This window comes from Capronia epimyces (assembly GCF_000585565.1).
Source record: "Capronia epimyces CBS 606.96 chromosome Unknown aczIQ-supercont1.6, whole genome shotgun sequence".
NCBI lineage: Eukaryota > Fungi > Ascomycota > Eurotiomycetes > Chaetothyriales > Herpotrichiellaceae > Capronia > Capronia epimyces.
This window is the reverse complement of record NW_006912909.1, coordinates 1,836,310-1,855,785: the sequence shown is the minus strand read 5'-3', so window position 1 is coordinate 1,855,785 and position 19,476 is coordinate 1,836,310. Positions and strand designations below refer to the sequence as shown.

Here is a 19,476-nt window from a genome sequence, read left to right as displayed (position 1 = left end):
GCCGAGACTTCGTGGCCTTCCACTCAAGCCAGGTGAAGGATTCTTTTCCCTTGTTTTTCGTGGGGTCCGCGACCCTATTATCAAGCCTCCACTGCGAGAAAGTCACATCCAACACCTCAGGTTCTTGAATGCAGGCTGGCTGGCCCCGAATCAACGTGGCCTTTGGCTTGCGGAAGACCAGATCTCGGTTCAGTTGCCGCTGGATATGAACTGGCAGCCATGGTTTCTTATGAACGGTCTGTAGTTTGATGTTTCCTGCCACAGTCATGGGCTAAATTGAGCAACAGAACTTGTTCCACAGGAGAACCCATGGGCGGACAGAGAGGTGGGAAAAATGATCAATAATATGGCCCGAGCAGCGCGTGGTGAATTGGCGAAGATTTATGGGTGTTTGAGTAAGTCCAACAACCCTTGGAGAATACCTAGGTAGCTGCTCTCATGCCTGGACTGCATATCAGATATTCAGAACCATGCTGACTGCAGCTCGTAGCCTACCGCTTCCATCGCCCACGACGGCCAACCAGTGCAATAGAGCTTGTTGACCTGGGCAAAACAATCTTTAAATTGCAAGCCGACCCCGATGCGAACAACGTCTTCAGACATGCAGTGCTTGTCAACATCGAGGTGCTCCGTGAAATTGACAGTTGGTGTTGGAAGCATTTCAATACCCAATACATGCACTATGAGGAATTCAGGAGACAAGAAGGGCAACCTGATATTGGTGTACGGATGCTTGATTGTACATTCACACTTCAGGTGGTGGAAGCGTTGCAGCATTGGCGTGCTGTGCTCATTCTAGAGATTGGGATCTCCGAGACTGCTCTAAAGAGACTTGATACCGCGAAACTGGCAGCACCAATTCTGAGGAAGTCGATGAGCGCATTGACAGAGAGCGAACGAGAGGAGAACGACAAGGCAATGCAGGCGCTGTACGCAGAGTGGCTGTTGCTGCGGCAAGTGCTGATCTCGGGAATCACGCGCGTGCACCAAGCAATTGGCGACAAGGAGTTTTTCAAACGCCATCGGTACGAGCTGTGGGACCTTGTCGATGCCAGGCTGGAGGATTGAGGACGGAAGCAGAGGCAGGCTGCGAGCTTTCGTGTGCGAATAAGTATTTGTATGCTACTGTAGCTGGAGGAGGGGCGGGATCAGGCAGCCTTAGTTGTCTGTCTTTCCGTATGGACATGGACGGAGTATCCGTACAGCATGCCAAATCATCTGTCAGGGAAGCAGGATGAGTTACTGCCCACATCCGGTTTGTTTGTAATAATAGGCTGTGAGCCCGCCTCCTTTCCACTTGTTCCACATCCATCCTTCTTCGTTCTAAGCCGATTCGACCAGGAAGGACCCGAGAGGCTGGCCTAGATGGGAACAGAATTCAGAGTACGCCGCATGGCCAACGGTATGATTTGGAGGAGGGGAGACGCAAGCAAAGCTAAGCATGATGCATGATGGAAGGGATGAGGAGCAGCAACTCTCCAGGTTCATGAAGGGGCGCAGGCGGTCGGATAAGCTGCCTTCTTACATCATAGGATGGCTCTTATTAGGCTCCTAAGGCATCTTCGCACCTCACCTTCCACCCATCATTCGATTGTCTCGCCGCGCGGCCTGGGGATTCCGATCTTGTATGCCTCCAGGTCACTGGGCAATCAATCGGATGGCTCTGGTCTCCAACCGCCAGTCTTTCTATTTCGGTCACCTACACCCCCCTTGTTACGTAACTCTGCTGGCACAACGTGTATGGAACGAGCCAAGCAAACAAGGTAGACAGACCTCCCGGATGCTTCCCCGCCTCCAGGCATCTCCATTCATCTTGACCCCCGCGACCTGGTGGACCACGTGTGACCTCCTCGTTCGCGGTGTTCAACGTTCACATGCAGTCCTTCGTATATGCCGGTGGCCTAGAAGGGAACCCGACCGAGGTAACTCTCCATCTCTACCAAGCTGACTTGGGCCGGCTAGACAAGAGGAGGGGTACATAAATCAATGGATCTCGAGTCAGTCATCAATCGAGAAGTCGGATCGCAGTGATATACCGAGGACTGTTCTCCAAATCTGAGGAGATGCCGCCCTATACTAACCAAGGGCCTGTCAGCGCCGACGTGGATTTCGACACAGGCGGCGTCAAGGGCAAGACGGCCATAGTCACTGGCGGTATGATGGCGTACTTCACACCTCTTTCCACACACCTACTAATCTACTTCTCCAGGAGCCAATGGAATAGGTGAGGCATACGTGCGTGCTTTGACCAAAGCTGGGTATGGGATCTTGCTAGACATTGAGAACGATGTACTGATCCGCCTCCAGTGCATTTGTTGTCATCGCAGATTTAGATGAGGAGGAGGGGACCAGACTCGAGAAAGAACTGGGCAGGCAAGACACTCACTGTGACAATGCGATGTCCGGCCGCGGATCCTGACCAACATTGGTAGTTCGGTGAAATTCGTCAAGTGTAATGTGATCATCTGGGCCGATCAGCTTGCCGTGTTCAAGACAGCATTGTCCTCTTCTCCTTCTGGAAGGGTCGACATAGTCATTGCCAATGCTGGTATTAGTGGAGCAGACTCCGTGTTCTGGAACGACGGTATGTTGTGACCGTCCCGTGCTCGAATGACACTAACGACGCTCTTCCAGTCGAGGCTGAAGAGCCCGAAGAGCCCAAGCTGAACGTGCTCAACGTCAATCTGACCGGCGTCTTATACACCACCAAACTCGCGCTCCATTACTTCCGCCGGCAGAATGCCTTGAACAAAGGGGAACCTCTCGACCAGGTACTCATCTTGCAGGGGAGTCTGGCTGGCTATATCGATCTCCCAGGAGCCCTTCAATATGCGGCCTCAAAGTACGGTCTTCGTGGAATCATGAAGTCTTTGCGCAGGACCGAATGGGAGCATAACATCCGAGTTGCCTATATCGCGCCTTGGTTGGTCAAGATGCAAATGACCTTGGCCAAGGATCCTTGATTGACACCCGTGACAGGTTTGTCGAGACCGGTATATTGGGCGCCGCTGTACTTGAGCACCTGAAGACGGCACACACCGAATTCGCCACCGTCGAAGACGCCGCAACTGCTGTGATGAGGATCCTGTCGGACAGAAGCATTACCGGTATACCACGTCGAGAGTACCGAGAGGGATCTCTGACAAGTGCTGACATGATCCACCAGGACGCTCATTGACCATCATACCACGAAGCCTGGCGCCTAGTGGCTACGCGGACCTGAGTGATGACGAACAGGAGGGCACTTTGTTGCACAAGTTGCAAAATTCTGCTGCCGGCGGCACCCATCGTTCCAAGGTAAGGACTACCGCGGGCCAGAGATGGCGGACTATACTGATGCGCTGTTCCTAGATTATACCAGAGGAACAAAAGACCAGAACACAATGGTGAGATGACGGCGACAGCAAGCAAGCGAATCGAGCAATGGTGGTCATGAACGAGGCTGCAGGACCGTCAGGGAAGGGCCTGGATCCTCCACGAGATTACATAGAGTACCCAGTCAAAAGTGCAGACCGCTTTTCCCCAGCTCACTGGAAACGGGATGTTTGGGTCTCTTTGCGCCGTTGACTGTAGTGGCTGGCTTTTTCCTTTGACACGTATCCCTCCTGACCACCGCCAACCTGCATCTGCATCTGCATCAGGCCACTGCACCGGAGCTTGCAGAAACGCCCTGGAGGAGGGGTTCATTCTTATTGTAACACGACGACAGCCTGCGCGGGCCGTGTTCTTTTTGGGTGTCGGAGGAGGGTATCCGTATTCCATTCGTGGCGCTGCGTTCGGGGTCTGAAGGCGGCCGCATGGACGGGAGGGGTGTACATAAAAATAACATGCTGTACGGAAGCATCCGTGCCTGGAAGCGCTGCAGCGGACGCCTTATGTAGGCGAGCAGTCCAATATCCGGCCTGGCATCCCTGCTGTACCACCTCTGGACTCTGGACTCTGCTCTGGACCGGACTCTGGACAGGAACCTCTCGAGTCTCTGCGGCGTGCGGGCGCTTACACCAACTCTGTATAGTGGCTCGCTTCCCCTGCATGTCATGCGTCTCATGCTGGATGTGGCGGGCCAATGCGCGGTGGCAGCGAAACGCCGCGGCTGATGGCTGATGGGCTGATGGATGGCGATGGGCCAATTGGCCTGCTGCCATTGCATCTTCCCCGTTGGGATCGCCAGGGCGGTCTAGCCACCCGCAACGGCCCCAGGATTGTTTTCTATTGCTGTGCATCCCTACGTGGTACACACTCCACAGCGACAGGACCTGGTAGACCGATCTGGTTGGTAGGGTAGGTGGGTAGGTAGGTGTAGGTAGGTAGGTAGGTCGGTACGCAGGTAGGTCGGTACGTAGGTAGGCAGGTGGGTTTCCAGTACAGAGTACTATCCGTATGCACCGTACGCATGTCCTGGATGCGCCATCCTCGTGTGTCTATTTCGGTCTCTATGCCTTCCCCCATCCGCCGTGCAAGAGAGCATCCTATATCAGCTGGTTTCTGTTTCTCGTCCTCTTCTCTTCTCCTTCGAGAACCAGCTGGCCCCGCGGTGCGACCTCCAGGCTGCCATTTCTGCCTGGCGCAGGTACATGTGTACTCAGCAGAGGCATTCACAACCACTGCTTTTCTCTCGGTCCCTTTGTCTTAACGCAGCTTCATTTCTCATTTTGATACAGTCTCTTTCGCCACCATGGCCTCTGTGTTGGAAGGGTTGATGAGTTCTCGCCGTCGAGGCTCAAGGTCGCGGTCAGAATCAGAGAAGCGGCTTCATTCCCGATGGGGCGATGCTACCATCACAGCTCCCAATGCTGGTTGGAGTCAACAGCACCCGGAAGCCCAGCTCAACCACCCGGCCGGTCAAGCCCATGGCAGTCCTGATTCTCAAAAGACTCTGGTCAACCAGTCGCCTGATCTCACCTACGACCCGGACAAGGCGGCGACGGTCGAACCAACTACCCACTCACCTCCATCTATGGTTCAGCGGGAGCGGAGTGCCATTGTCATCACCATCCCTTTACCATGGTCCCGCAAGACGCAACGGCGGTCATTGTCTGTGGGCCATCTGCAAGCCCGAGATGCTCAACCGGTCGAACATGTCGCCCCCCAGATTGACAAAAGGCTTGACGACCGGCCGGCGGAGGCAGACTCGTGGCCCCTTGTGGACCCCTTGCGTTCAAGCGCGCCAGGTGCACACCCCGAGAAGGGCCCTGGACCTGGGCGTCTTCCTCAATTACAAACAGGTGTGCCACCGGCCAGAAGCCAGCCCGCCTCAGCCATTTCCGTCCTCAGCCCCGTGGCCGAGTCATTCAATGGTCTGTCGGAAAGCAACAATGCCACTCCCATGGGAACAACGCCCATTGCGGAGGCTGCTACCGACGGAGTTCCTCCTGCCAACCGCGTCGAAGGCATCACTGCTCGGAACCTAACTTCACGACTGGACATTTATCTTTCCCAGTCACCTAATTCTCTTCCGTCTTCTTTGATCGCCAATCCAGTCGAGCTGTCTGAATCGGACTTTGAAACATCAAACACCCAAAGTACGGCCGTGGTCTCCTCGCGTCCGCCATCTTGCGGTCCTGGGATCGGGGAAGTTGCACACATGCGAAGTACGTCTCGAGAGCGAGATCAAAGACGTAGCGAGTCCCGAGGCGGAGCTGGTGCAGGAGGCAGGTCTGCGTCCCGTGAAGCCACTGTTCGCGCTGAGTCGGTCGGACCCACACGACGAAGAACTGTTTCGCGTGATAGTGTAGGAAGGAGGACGCCGCGTTCTCCCTCCCGCTCGCGCAATGTCTCGCCAGATTCATTCAGACGACGAGCTGTCTCACGTGAGGCCACCAGTCGACGCAGCTCCCACAATAGATCTCGAGAGCCGGCTCTGCGGCCAGAAAACCATGCCGGCCCTTTCTATTCAAGGGCCGCATCTGTCGATTCATCTGGCCAGCGCACACCCCGTGCAGTTCCTCCTGAAGCAAAGGTCATGCCAGCTAGTCGGGGCGGTCATTCTCGAGAACCAGCAGTCCATCGTCCTTTCTCGCCCGATACGGCGGGGACTTCGCGTCGAGCACAATCGTGCGAGCCACACCGGAGTCATCGTGCCAGTCCTCCCAGTCCTCCCAGCTCGCTTGGCCGCCGGGGAAGCCCATCTCTCGGCCCAGTAATCCCTCGTGCGGCGTCGGTGGACCCCGGCCGCTGGCATGGCGGTTCAAGCGACGACGTTGTCATTCATTACCGGTCAGCCCCTTCAACGCGGACCAGTCCGACCTCCGTCTCGAACTCAGATTCATCCCTTGACACCGACGGGTCTACCTCTCCTGACGAAAGCACAGACATTGAGACGGAGGCGGCAGCGGAAGCGGAAACGGATGAAACATATTTCGAATCTCGCAAGGGTTGGAACGGGCCCGCGGGCATGAAGGGTGCAGAGAGCAAAGGCTTCTACGGCGACGTCGTACAGGACTACAAGGCCATTGCACGGGATGTCGAAGCGGCCCTGGTCGGCGGAAGTGACCTCCCTCCCTCTACAGACATCAACGTCGTCAGCACGACTGTCAACAAGAAGGACAAGGAGAACGTTCCGGTAATCTATGGAGGTCCCGAGCTGGTCCCTTCAGACGATGAGTTGTGGGGGTGAAAGAAGCCGATTCGCGTGGTCTTGTGGACAGAGGACGAAGGACAGAGGACAGAGGACAGAGGACCAAGGACAGAGGACGAAGGACAGAGGACCAAGGACAGAGGACGAAGGACAGAGGAGGAGGAGATGGGCGAGATGGGCGAGATGTCTTTCTCGTCAGGCCCGACAAACGAAAACGATCGAGGAACCTTTCAAACACGGCAGCCAAAGTATGGCTCTAGGGGCAAACCGGAACCGGGATTCTGATCTCTTCAGCCGCCCTACTATTATATATATATATATATATATATATGTGGTCGACCAGATCATGGCTGAGGTTGAGGTTGACTGAGGCGGGCTTTAGGAGGCTAAGGCTGGGAACATACAACATGAAACATAAAACATCAAATACTTGCCAGAAAACCGAATAAAAGCGGAAATAACACTCCATTTGACACACCAGCAGAAGCACCATCGCATCTTCATCACGCTTCATCTTCATCTTCACAGGCTGGCCGACGCAACACACCGACCTGACTCGTGTAGCTTTTGCGATACTTGAAACCAGAACAAAACAAAAGAGTAGCTTGGGTTCTTAAGAGTGCGAGGAAGTATAAGATACACTATCTTCTCATCGTCAAAAAGCTGTCCATCAAATGAGCAACGTAAACCGTCCTAGATAACCCATCTCTGATGAGATATACCTTCCCCCCAACCCAACTCCCCCAATCTGCCTTTCAAATCGCTGCCAAAAAACCAGACATGCCTGCATTACTCCGTTAAGTCGCAAAATGCTGCTAGACTTGAAAGCCAGACTCGCCATTCACCCATCAACAACCTTGGAAATGATCCAAGGCTCCGGAAAGAATGTATGCTCGTTCCCTGCCATATGCTCGCTAGAAGAACCGGACTCTTCATTCACCAGAACATGTTCATTGACCTCATCTTGATCGGGGGCTGAAACCTTCAGTCGCAACGAGCAGAAAGCGGCCGCTGTCACATCACCATGCAACCACCGCTTCTAGCTCTCCGACGTCCTCCTCTCGGCGTATGACCGGTCGCAAATTCCAGACCGCTACCATCTTCGTCCCCGGTTGCAGTATCTTGAGCGGCACCGTCCTCGTCATCTCTGACCCTGTTCTCGGCGTCGCGAGCTCGCCTTCTCCGCCTCCTTGAGTTCCAGCCTTGCGCCGCAACGCCGACTTCTTCACTCGCCACCATCCATTCTGCCCACTTGGCTTCCAACCTAGCTGCCGCGCCCCAGCGACCGCTTATGCACCGCTTATAATGCTCTTCCACTGTTTGCTGCCATCCGTAGAAGGCCTTGAGGTGAATAACCTGTGTAGGGTAGAGCAGTGTTTGGATCTCGACAACTTTTCTGACCTCTTCCCTCTCGCCATCCTCACCGACGAAATTGGTCTTCTGAACGACCGACTTCTTCCGACCTTGCATGACACGCCCGTTACCTTGAAGGATCTCTCTGACTCCTGCCCAAGTGACATTGGCACAATCGAAAGCGACGAGCTCGAGACCCTTCTTGGGCAATTGGGATTTCTTGGTAGTACTGCCTCTCTTGCGAACCTGTTCGGAGGCTTCCATGAGGACAAGGTCAGATATTCTGGTGTTGTCCAGACACAGAGATTTGATGTTCGGACACGCCTGGAGGAGAGGCAAGACGCCAACGTCTCCAATTCGTTCGCAGTAAGAAATGCTCAGATGCTCTAGAGTCGCGGCTGCTGGCGACCTGGACAGATTCATCAAGGCCGCATTAGAGAGAAGCTCAACCTCTTCAACCTCCAAATGAGTCAGTCGATTCGTGGTCTGTAGGAGACTATCCAAAGCATCATCAGTCAAAGCAGTATTCTGGCAGAGGCGGAAACCTTCTAGGTATGGCACGTTGTGTGTGAGCGATTGCACGCCCGTGTCCGTCAGGCCTCGGCACCTGGAGATATCAAGATGTCGCAAACGTCGGGGTGGAACCAAGGGACGGTCAGTCAAAATGTCTCGGTCAGGGTCCACGCCGTGAACCATGGTCTGCAGGGCTTCATCGGTCAAACTGTCACAGTGTTGAAGGATCAAACGTTCCAGGGTGTTGCGTTGGAATAACTCGAGCATGAACTCATTGTCGTCTAGCCCTTTAACCTCGGATGCTCGAAGGTCCCTCAGGTTGGGGCAAGACTGGATGACCTTCTTGAGGCCCCGGGTATCGATTTGAGAGCACCAATCGATGTTGAGCAACTCGAGCTGCGGGCAGTGACTAGCAATGATCTTCATCGTGGCATTGTTGATGTTTTGCATACTGGGCATGTTAATGTGTATGAGCCTTGGGTTTCTGAGCAAGAAGAAATGGATGGACGACCGTTCGATCTTGCAACCCTCGATACTGAAAGATTCGAGGTTCCTGCACTCTTGATTGGTCATTCTGGTTCCAAGACTCAACCATTGATCTCGAAGCTGGACACATCCTCTCAGGTTGAGATTCTTGACAAATGCCCCAGCATTCAGCATGATCTTGATGAGTGCATCCGACGTGATCTGTTGGTAGTAGCTCTGGCAATCGAGGCTGGTCCACAGTTGTCCGTCAAAGCACATGTCATGCCATTCTTTCGACACGGCAGACACTCTGATGATCTCCTTCGGGGACAGAAACGCCAGAACATGTATCCGAACCTCATGTGGTAAATCTTTCCAGAAATTGAAATCCGGCCGTCTTGGAAAGGGCTTCTCCGAGATCTCGGGTAGTGGGGTGGAGATGGGTTTGGAGGTTCGAATGTCGATCGGCACAGGCACAGTGGCGATCTCGCTTGGACCTAAAGGTCGCAGACGGGAGTTGCTCTCGAAGTACGACTGCTGGCTACCAGGCGAGCCCGGAGTGGTTGGAGCGGTGGAGAAGCCATTGGAAAGGTGAGACGTATACGAGTTTGGGGGAGATAGCGGGTAGCTGGACGAGGGAGAGCCGAGAGACACGCAGGAGATGGAGGCTTTTTGTCCCGACTTGTAGACCTTCTCGCTGGAGCGGGTGCGACCAAGCTTTGCTAGTGATGGGGATGAAGACATGCGTTGAAGACCTTGAAGTAGCCTGTGACGGCCCTTGAGCTTGACAGGCTGGTCAAACGCTGTCGTGGCTTCGATCACTGGACTTGGAGGAGTCATTGGTCTAAAAGAGTCGAGCGGCCGTGGCTGAGAAGGAGACGAAGCTGTAGTGGCGGCCATGGTAGTAGAAATTGACTGCATGATGTAAGGCAACTGCGGGTGTGCACCTGTCTCTACCCAAGCGCAGATGGAGTTGTCCAGGCAAGCGAGAGAGGACTGCGCTCGGCCTCGGCGCGCTTCTCGAGGGGGATTGCACGTTATAAAGTCAGGTTGAATGCTGTGTTTCCCGCAGTGATGGCTGTAGGTCAGGACGAAAGACAGAGGGAGACCGTGAGCTGAAATCCAGCAGCAACAACGGTCAGGCGACGGAGAAGGATGGGAACAAGGTCTAAAATGAACGAGCCCGTCCAGCAAAAGGCCGAGACACGCAGTTGATGGTGGGCAATAACTGGGCGCCGAGAGGAGGATGGTTGACAGGGGGCCGAAGGCAGGGTGTTGTTAGGTTCAGCAGCAGTACTCCGTAGTCGACTCCTTCGGCTGGGCTGTCAAGCCAGCAACCGCCTCAGCTACTACTCATACCTACCTAAAGGTAGCTGGTATAGAAGTCATTGGAGGGAGAATGCAGCCTGCGTTGGGCCGATGCAGTGGTGGACGCCGCGATCTCAGGCCCCTAAGCCCCTCCAGACCCCTCTTTCTCCCCCTCCCTTATCGATTAGTCCAACCCTACCAGGTACTCCGTAGACTTTTGGTAGGGGCGGTATCGATAACTGTATCTTAGCCTACAGTAGCTGACGGGGCAAAACCCTGGCTTTGTCTTATCCAGCCACTTGCAGACCACACGACCAGGTCAACTGCCTTAGCCCACCGCACCTCCACCCAGACTTGGCCATCTCCGACTGACCGTTAATGCCGTTGTGATAAAGTCAGCAGGTTCGATCAAACGACCATCCTCTATGAAGGGCAGAGGCTTGAGGAAGCATATGAAAAGAGATAGGAGACGCACAAGGACAAACAAGAAGGATGTCTACCTGACCATTTCACCGTCGTACGCCAGCGTGCCCGTCCGACACATCATGATCAATCGGCATCGCGTGCTCGGATCACTCGTGCTGCTACTGCCCGGTCCCATATCTTGGAGGTCTCCTCTGTCTTCGCCACCCGGTGGCTGGTTCTTCTTCGGTTCCTCTGCTCCTCCAATTGCCGTCGCTCCCCTATCGCGACACGGACTGAGCCGAGTGGTCTCCAACAATGGTCCTCGAGCGTACATATATGGAGGATCCGTAACTCGCCCTCCCCACAACAAGATACGCTGACCGAGGTCTAAGTGTTGGAAAAGAGGCTGCGCCAAGCGGCAAACGCGAGTCGTCGACACCGGAGCGGATCCTTCCCTTGACTGATGAGCCGCCCTCGTGGCCACCAGGCTCAGTGAAGTCCAGCCTCCAGGACCGACTTGTCGCGGAAAGTGATAGCGTATGCAGCGACGCTACGCTATGGATGCCAAGTGACCGATGGTGCGAAGAGCACCTGCAGAGTCTCCAGGGTTCGGACTTGTCGATGCACTCGCCCTGCATGACAAGATCAAGCAAGATCCTTGAATTCGAGCTACCCTACATACACAGAGTGGTACAATGATGGACTGCGACTACAGTACTCCTGTTAACGGACTGATCGACCGCATTGGTGGATCTTGGCCCGGAGAAGTAGCCAAGTTGACACGAAGTCTACTACGTACTCCGTACCCTACAAGGAGGACAGGGTTCCTCCTACTGTTGCCACTGCTTGGATACTTATTCCGTAACCCAACTGCGGGAGCCAAAGCACGACAAGTGCCTATTCACTTCTACTGGCTGCGTTCGCCCTGTCCCTGACGCCGTCAGCAGGATACGTAGCGGGCCCTAAGGCTCACAATAACGAGCAACTGCCGCTTGTCCGCGGCATACGAAGCTAGAAGCACCTTGGAACGGAACATCTCAATCCTCGCAGTCGCCCAGCCATTTTCTCTAGATTCGGGAGCTACAGGGAAATGGAACAGCGAGTCTGCAGCCGCACTGTCGATTCAAGCATCGGACTTTTGATGATGGGCTTCCGAGTTCCTACATGACTCTGATGCGTGATGGTTCGAAGCTGTCCGACTTCCTGTCCAATTCCGTCTTTCGAAGCCTCATCTTCTCACTAACATTGCTTCAGTATCGATAGGAATCGGATTCTTTCTCCACGCGAGACAATCCTGTGCAGCGACCGTTGTCTAGTTCTTGGGCCTCTTCGGTTCGCTGTTCACAGGTAGCCTCACAGGTGGAGAGTATGTACACATTTTGTTTGCTCCGTACCACCCATCTGTTCAGCTATTTCGTCCAAGTAGTTGCATTGATAGATAGACGCCCTCAGAAGTTGCCATATCGTAACATTTCGTCTTCATCTGGTGTTAGGTCATAAGAATAAATCACTGTCGCTGTCGTATGGAACCTCAAAAGTCCTCTTGAAGCCAAGCATGGTCTCGCACTTCTTCGATGGTGATCCGCCTTTCCACGTCTCGGTCTAGCATCTTGCGAATGAGCTCTAGGCACTCTTCCGAGTAAGGTAAAAAGGGAACCCGCAAGGCGTGGTCGAGAATCTCATCTGCAAGAGGTTAATCTGGAGCCCATGATGCCGGCAGCTCATGTCAGTCATACCTAAATCATAAAATGGATCTGGCCGATCTTGTTAGCAAACGAGCCAGTCAGGATGATAAATGGACCAGGTGCTACTCACTTTCTTTGTACGCAATCGTGTACAACAGAATACCCAACGCCCATACGTCTTGCTCCTTCCCGCCGTAAGGCTTACCTTGCAGGACCTCAGGGGCCGCATAGTCTGCAGAAGCACGAGTCAGCATGCTGATCTTTCCATGGCCTGGACGACTCACCTATTGTGCCTACAAACACTTCGAATGGTCCATTCTTGATGTATGCTGCACTGCCAAAGTCGATCAGTTTGATTCGCCCTTCTCCATCTAATACGACATTTTCGTCTTTGATATCCCGATGAACTACGAGTGCTTTGGTGTGGAGATGGTGAATGGCGTCGGCGACCTGACGGAAGATGTTGCGACTTTCCGCTTCGGTCATGTGTGTCCTTAGCTCGATATAGTCAAACAGGTCCATGCCCGGAATCCCGTGTGGAAGCATCTCGATGTAGTAGTTCACATCGTCCTCGAAGAAGTCGATCATCTCCACAATATTGGGGTGACGGAGCCCATCTCGGCGAAGGTAGTCGAGTACATGTATCTCCAGTGGCACTGTCCCCAGCCGGCGGTCCCGCGTCCAAGTGTCGACAAGGATTCGCTTCTTCGTCACATATTTCACTACCATTTTGTGCGCCGGAGCTTTCTTGTACCGGACTAACTTGACCTGACCGTACGCACCAGACCCCATCTCTTCGAGAACCGTGAAGTCGCTAATGGTCTTCTTTTCATGGGGTAGGTAGGGCGTGTGGGGAGGCGGATGATCTATTGGTTCTTCCATGGCAATAGAGCCAATGTCCTCGGCGAAGTCGGTCTGGAGCGATAGTTCTGAGCTTTCAGCAGATCTCCTGGAAACATCTGAGGATGGGGGTGGTGAGGGTAACACCGGTGGCGGATCAGGTTGAGACGGCGGTGAAAGAGAACGTGAAGGTGCCTGATCTTCCAGATCCGCAGTGGTAAGAAAACCACTCGAGTGAATGTTGCGGGAATAGATAATCCAGACTGCATACACGAGTTCAGTCACGGCAACACTTGACTCGCAATTCGTTTCGTCCTTCTCTTCGATGACGGCCTCATCTGACATGGGATATACGGTCTCGCTGCGGACCACCCTCATCTGGACATCCACCATGATATCCGAACCATCTCTATGCCTGGCTGGAAGACCGCACGGTCGTAGAAAGATGCTGGAGGCACTCTCGTTGCCTTCACGGAGTGCAAGCAGAGCACGTGCACGGCGAAAGCTATGCTCGGGCACAACGATCCCGTCCACCAGTTCAACTCCATCCTCACGAGTCAAAATCTTTAGCATGTCCCCAAAACTGGGTATCAAGTCGGAAATTGGTAGGCCATCAGCCTTCTCATATCCGAAGAGTGAGGCAGCAAAGATGCTGTTGGCACTGCTGATCTTCAGCGTGTTGGGTTCCAACATCATGACTCCAGCAATGTGAGGTAGACTCGAGACTCGGAGCTGATTCTCGGTAGGAGACTTTTCCACCGTGGTCGGAACGCTGACATACTCCGCCGTTTGGGCTGTGAAGTATCCTAGTTGATGGAAGTGGAGCGCATCGGGAGGGAATTTTGGAAGAAGAGTCGTGAGAGGGAGACCATCAAGGACAGTTCGACCCCAAATGGCACCAAATTCGCCGTGCGCACTTTTCACAATGCCCGCTTCGTCAAAATCGAGATATGCAACGTCCTCGGTGATCTCTTCGATCACCCATATTAAACCACCGCGCTTCTCCATCACCCAGAAGCTCGCCGCTCCTTTGGTGCCGTCCCGCTTTTGTATAGGCACAATATCCCCACAAAGTAGGACGCCCCTGGATTTATGTGCCGGGTGGTTCTTTGGTTTCGGCCGGGTTGGAACTCCAGAGCCGCGATTCGTCTTTGCTCTTTCTGATGAATTGTTAGCCCTACTGGGTGGTTTGCTAAGCAGCCTTGCTGTAATACCACTTCTTGACCCAACGAACGACACGCCACTGCTTGATGTTGTGCTACTAGTGCCGCTCAAGGGTTGTGTGTGAGGCTTCTCCTCCACAACGTCGTCCGGTCTCGCGAGTCTTCTTTCGAGCCAATGTCTCCTTTCTTCTTGGATGATGGCAAGTATACTCAGTGACCTCACTTCTGCTCGGGTGACGCCGAAAATCAGACAAGCAAGATCGTTGGCCGCTAGGATTGTCCATGGAGCATCCGGGTCGGTGCGAAAGACAGCCTGATGCGCGGGTTCCCATTTATTACCATGACCGTGGACTGCAGACGATTTCGCGCCGGCCAGGTTGTTGCCAACGTTCTGCAAAGAAGTACTGACAGTGGAATGTGCAAGAGAATTTTCGTCTGTATACGGCTGCGCGAGGGCCTCAATCAGTTTCTGTTGCAAGGAGATGGAATTCACATCCGTATAGGTCCTCCTCAAGCCGGTGCGGCGTGGGCCGTCCATAGAATCTGCTCTGGATGGCGGTATCCGCATTTCAAGACCTGGTTCTTGGAAAGGATCATCCTCTTCCAGTGAAAACTTTCGCCCTGAATTCATATCTTCAGTATGAGTCCTCGCCGCAGCCTCCTCTGCTTGTTCTATCTCCTGGCTGAAGCTCTTTTCGAAGACGTTACGCCCGTCATAGTGGGCCGGACCCGTGAGAGGTCCAGACCCAACACTCCTGGAATTGCTAATGGCTGTATCGAGCGAGATTATGTTTGCCTTCTTAAGGAGGTCCATCATCCCCTGTAACTCAGCATTTCCACTGACTCGTGCTTGCGCATCTGCAAGTGCTGGGTTAGCAGCCCAGGCAGAACGATCCCGCACAAAATCAACGGACTTTTGTAAAATGTTCTGTCTGCTGTGTAGCAATTCCTCCGATTGCTTAGCAAACGAAAAGGAATGCAGTGACTCAGAGGGAAACCGATGGACATCCTCCAACAAAGGGGATGAGGGGCCGCTCATCAAATGGCTGGTCGATACTGATCTGGAAGATGAGCTAGATATCGGTGCAGTCTTGGAATATTGGAGGCTACGAGGGACAAACTCAGAGTCTTCCAGGACGAGAGTCGGCGTCCGGAGGAGAGGTCCCTGGCGCCTGATTCTTCGAAGTCCTGACCGGCCCAATCCATGGTCGTGTTCGCCGCGTGAAGCCCTAGTCCGGGTCAGATTGTATCTTTGAAACGAATATGTATAGCGCACCTCTTCAAATTGTTCATTTCCTGGGCGGTCCCAGCATCGAATGAGAACCGTGTTCTCTGAGAATAAGGGAAGTCATCGTGGTGGGCAGGGAACAGGCTCGAGGTGCTCTTGTTCTTCGGGAGACGCAGTGGCTGATCTGTTGGCCTTCCTGTTCCAGGGACAGAAAGGAGCGGTGACAGCGGTGGTGACTTGTCTTCTGTGCAAGCAGGTCAGTATGTCCAGAAAGAACCCCGTGTGATTAAGCCATTTGACTTGAGGCAGTAGCCTCGCCGAATAGGGTTGTCGGAAGGATATCGCATACCGTTACTCTCCCGTCCATCGCGTGTCATGCTGGATGTCTAGCTGAGCGGTGTTCCGTGTCGCCGTCTGGCCAGCCGTTCAATGTAGACCTCCTCACGATGTTATAATGGAATATACATCCTCAAGCTGATACGTTATCGTATGGGAGGGGTACGCGAGTAACGGTAAGCAGGAGAACAAGGGTCTTCGACTTCGTGTCCTCGATGTCGTAATACACGGTCGATTGCCAGGGCTTCCTTCAGGGCCAGGCAAATCGACGGCCAAAGGATGAAGGGGAATCGGTTCGGCTGTGTGGGTGATTGGGACGAGTCGTGGCGAAGTTGTTTTCAGTAAGAGAGAATGTCGATCACCAGTCAGCCGGTCGGTGTGCAGGTGGCTCGCCCACCCGGTGTACCCTCGTATTCTGCAAGGTCTCAACCTTGTGGCCAGTGCAGTGTTTGCATGTGGTTCACCGAGTGGAGGGTGAGGCAGTGTCAGAGAGCTAATCAGAGCTGTTCGCCTAAAAATCAATCCGCAGATGTTCTCCGTACTCCGTACTCTCCAAGCCGAGCCGGCAAATCTCGCACTGCACACGACCTTGTCGATGTCAACCACGGCATTGTACGTTGTATGTGCCGGAACTATGGCATACCTCAATCATTACCACAGTCATCTTCTGACGACGGAGGTTAAGACTCGCCGAACCTAGCACTGACTCCCAACTCAACCTTTGATTGCAGCCGATATTCACCGCATTCACCGCATTCACCCTGGCGGATCCGCCTACATGCTCCCGACATTCGTCAGACTGGTACCGATGTCGAGAGCAGAAGGAGAACATTGGGCAGCATCTAAAGTTCCTCGCAGGAGAATTCTTTGCTCATATGGCGCTCTTCGTCTGGCATATCCCCAAATCTACCAACCCGCTTGCATTCAAACCCCAGCATATGCCACATTCAATAACAAAACACTGGCTCCCGGGGAAATGTATCATGCAATTGCTTCCTCCAGGTATAAGAAGCAACCACCTTGGACTGCTGCGACGGCCGGGAACCAAGCCCTTCTGACAAATGTCCAATGAACCCCCCATTGCCATCTTCATTTCTGCCTTATGCGCCACCTTTCATGTTAGCCAAGGTGAACCCGTCATCTTCGTTCTCAGAATCACTGCGTTGTTGCGGTATTTTCGTTTCCGCTGTTAGTTGTCTGGACCTGCTTCTGGACTCGCTATCTCTTCTTTGCTCAGGTAGTGTTGCCACCGAGCTGACAAAGCTAGACCGATGCCTGCCCTCCCCGAGCATGAATGAAAAGGATGAATCCATTAGAGAGGGTCGGAGTGCAGGCTTTGTGGTTTGTTTGCCATCCGAAGCTCCCACCTGGGGTTTGTGAGCTTCGGCAGGCCTCTCAGCAATGCGAATCGAGGGCTGTTCAGCACTGGCTTCACCACGTGGTTCACGTGGTATGGGCAATGCACTGTTTTCCGTCGCTGTTTGTCTTACTGGGATCGGTCCCTGTGACTCCTGATCCAATTCGTCTCTTGGAATTGGAATCTCCGGGTGGGACAAATACATGGAAACAAACTGGATCCTGGCCAAGGAGACATTCAAGCTATGCTCCGCTTCAGTATTGTCCGAGTTTGTCAGCTTGATGGATCTGAGGGATTGAATGGCTCCTTGGAGCATTTTTGCCAATCCTAGATTTCGGTCCTGCAGTTCCTGCAGTCTGCGCTGCGGATCCGGCCTTTCGAATCTGGTCACGTCGGAACTTGAAGTCCTTGAATGTGGCGCTTGATAGTGGTTCATATTACGCCGAACTTCACCTACTGCACTTCGAACAGCCTTGGATACGTTCCAGCCCTCAGTGCGTCTCTGCAAACCACCAGTGACTTCTTGAAATAAACCTTCCAGCTGCCTTTGAGGCGAAGCAAACCTGCCTGGAGATGTATTTGGAGACTCCCGGTGTTGAGGCTGTCTAGTGGCTCGGATTGCGGATTTGCTACGACTGTTTGATGTTTCGGTTTCCTTCGGGCGTCTGCCGGTATAGTGATGTATGAGGGTTGCTCCGGCCTCGCTACTCCGACTTTTGTCCAAGAAAATGGCATCTCTGACCAAAGAGCGAGGGTCTCCGTCGTAGTCGGGCAAGGAGTAGTGAGTCAAGGCTGTGATTGCCGTAGTGTAGTCCGCGTCGACTAGTGACCAGCGAGATCTCAGAAGCATTGCAACGCAAGTGACATCGACGATATCTGGTCTCAGATTCTCGGCAAAGAGCAAATCCCATACTCTGAGAACGTCCTTAAACTCAAACTCTCGCCCGAAAAGAAGTCGGATCCAGCGGCTAGAAATCGTCAATAGTAGTTCTCACCGGTGGCCAAGCCCGGCTATACTGACATAGAATATATTTGCGGCAGGATCCCAATGACATTCAGGTGAAGCGCGAGCTCTGGGTCAACAGATGCGAGGATTTCGTCGTGGATTCTCTTGCTTCGTGCGACAATAGGCGACGACTCTTTGTTATCGCCGATCTCGTAAGATGCCTTTGCAGTTTGCATCAACGCGCAGAAGAGACTGAAAGCGTCATGCTCAACGAACTTTGCGTCTAGGACTTCCAACATGAAGGTTATACCCTCATCCTGTTTGCTCGTGCTGGGAACGGTCTTTGAATCGACTGCATCCTGTTGGATTACCCACAGGGCGGGTGCCAGTAACTCGTGCATTCCCTGTCGATACCCTATATCGGGGTTCAGCTTCGCATAGATGAAAAGGATATCCAACAATTTCTTCTGCGTATCCGGCTCTCTGAAGAAGTAATTGTCTTGCATGCACCGCGTAACGTCCTGGAAAATCTCCTCACGACTGATCTCGTCCTGCCGTAGAGTTGACCAAGGAGACTTTACTTCGTCAGAGGTCAGACTTCGAAATAAACTTGAAACAAGGAATCGCGTACATTCTCATCATCTGCCAAAGGATCTGCTGAGGAATGAAGGTCATTTGGGTGCTCTATGAAGCGCAAAAAGTGGTCTCGGAGAGAGACATATGCCGAACGGGACTCGGCTAACGGTTTCGACCATGACGCCTGACTCAAAGGGCCGTAAAGAAGGAAAGCCTAGGAAGGTTGGTAATTGCCGTGGCCGATATACTGTATCGAAAGCAAACCTTCCAGCAAACTGAGCGTAAACCCTCCTCACATGGGTCGAATCCTTCGCCATCCCTCAAGGCTTGTCGCAAATCAACCCCGATCGAAGTACTAAAGAGTGATGTCCAACGTTGCCTATTTTGGTGAGTCTGTCGAATTTTACCAACTCGAATATCTTACTGTATGTCTTGGAATGTACGCATCATAAGTCGTCTTCTAGAAGCGCGAGAGATGTAGTCTCTAGGGGTCAGTCGAGGCCTGCCAGCATCGGGCGAGAGTTGTCACAGGCAACTGACTACTAATAGTACTAAGGTAGTAGTAGGCGGTGATGCCCTCTGACCGCGTTCAGTTTCGGGATATTTGATACTTGGCAGACCCGCTTACTCAGCCGTACCGCTGTAATCTGTCATATGCCGCGACTTCACCTCCTCACTCACATCACCCTTCCGTTTGATCTAGCAATGTTCTTCAGCACTTTCC

At 53.3% G+C, this 19,476-nt stretch overlaps 7 protein-coding genes across 7 annotated transcripts; 4 read left to right on the top strand and 3 right to left on the bottom strand.

Annotated features, from left to right (window-relative positions):
- Window positions 1–346: 346 nt before the first annotated feature.
- On the top strand, window positions 347–1,068 carry A1O3_07555 (uncharacterized protein; the record flags this gene model as incomplete). The annotated part of the gene is made up of 2 exons (XM_007737663.1): window positions 347–395; window positions 491–1,068. 2 exons carry the CDS (start codon window positions 347–349, stop codon window positions 1,066–1,068), a joined length of 627 nt encoding a protein of 208 aa, XP_007735853.1.
- A 995-nt stretch (window positions 1,069–2,063) lies between these two features.
- Window positions 2,064–2,963, top strand: A1O3_07554 (uncharacterized protein; the record flags this gene model as incomplete). Its single annotated transcript, XM_007737662.1, has 5 exons — window positions 2,064–2,154; window positions 2,210–2,258; window positions 2,308–2,400; window positions 2,433–2,584; window positions 2,635–2,963. The coding sequence occupies 5 exons, from the start codon at window positions 2,064–2,066 to the stop codon at window positions 2,961–2,963; spliced, it is 714 nt and encodes a 237-aa protein (XP_007735852.1).
- A 1,712-nt stretch (window positions 2,964–4,675) lies between these two features.
- A1O3_07553 (uncharacterized protein) lies at window positions 4,676–5,735 on the top strand (the record flags this gene model as incomplete). The annotated part of the gene is made up of 2 exons (XM_007737661.1): window positions 4,676–5,522; window positions 5,593–5,735. 2 exons carry the CDS (start codon window positions 4,676–4,678, stop codon window positions 5,733–5,735), a joined length of 990 nt encoding a protein of 329 aa, XP_007735851.1.
- Window positions 5,736–6,179: 444 nt separating this feature from the next.
- A1O3_07552 (uncharacterized protein) lies at window positions 6,180–6,616 on the top strand (the record flags this gene model as incomplete). Its single annotated transcript, XM_007737660.1, has 2 exons — window positions 6,180–6,216; window positions 6,264–6,616. The coding sequence occupies 2 exons, from the start codon at window positions 6,180–6,182 to the stop codon at window positions 6,614–6,616; spliced, it is 390 nt and encodes a 129-aa protein (XP_007735850.1).
- A 975-nt stretch (window positions 6,617–7,591) lies between these two features.
- A1O3_07551 (uncharacterized protein) lies at window positions 7,592–9,808 on the bottom strand (the record flags this gene model as incomplete). The annotated part of the gene is made up of 1 exon (XM_007737659.1): window positions 7,592–9,808. One exon carries the CDS (start codon window positions 9,806–9,808, stop codon window positions 7,592–7,594), a length of 2,217 nt encoding a protein of 738 aa, XP_007735849.1.
- A 2,344-nt stretch (window positions 9,809–12,152) lies between these two features.
- A1O3_07550 (CAMK/CAMKL/PASK protein kinase) lies at window positions 12,153–15,348 on the bottom strand (the record flags this gene model as incomplete). Its single annotated transcript, XM_007737658.1, has 4 exons — window positions 12,153–12,304; window positions 12,358–12,375; window positions 12,437–12,538; window positions 12,591–15,348. The coding sequence occupies 4 exons, from the start codon at window positions 15,346–15,348 to the stop codon at window positions 12,153–12,155; spliced, it is 3,030 nt and encodes a 1,009-aa protein (XP_007735848.1).
- A 1,625-nt stretch (window positions 15,349–16,973) lies between these two features.
- Window positions 16,974–18,851, bottom strand: A1O3_07549 (uncharacterized protein; the record flags this gene model as incomplete). The annotated part of the gene is made up of 3 exons (XM_007737657.1): window positions 16,974–18,198; window positions 18,252–18,785; window positions 18,808–18,851. 3 exons carry the CDS (start codon window positions 18,849–18,851, stop codon window positions 16,974–16,976), a joined length of 1,803 nt encoding a protein of 600 aa, XP_007735847.1.
- Window positions 18,852–19,476: the final 625 nt, after the last annotated feature.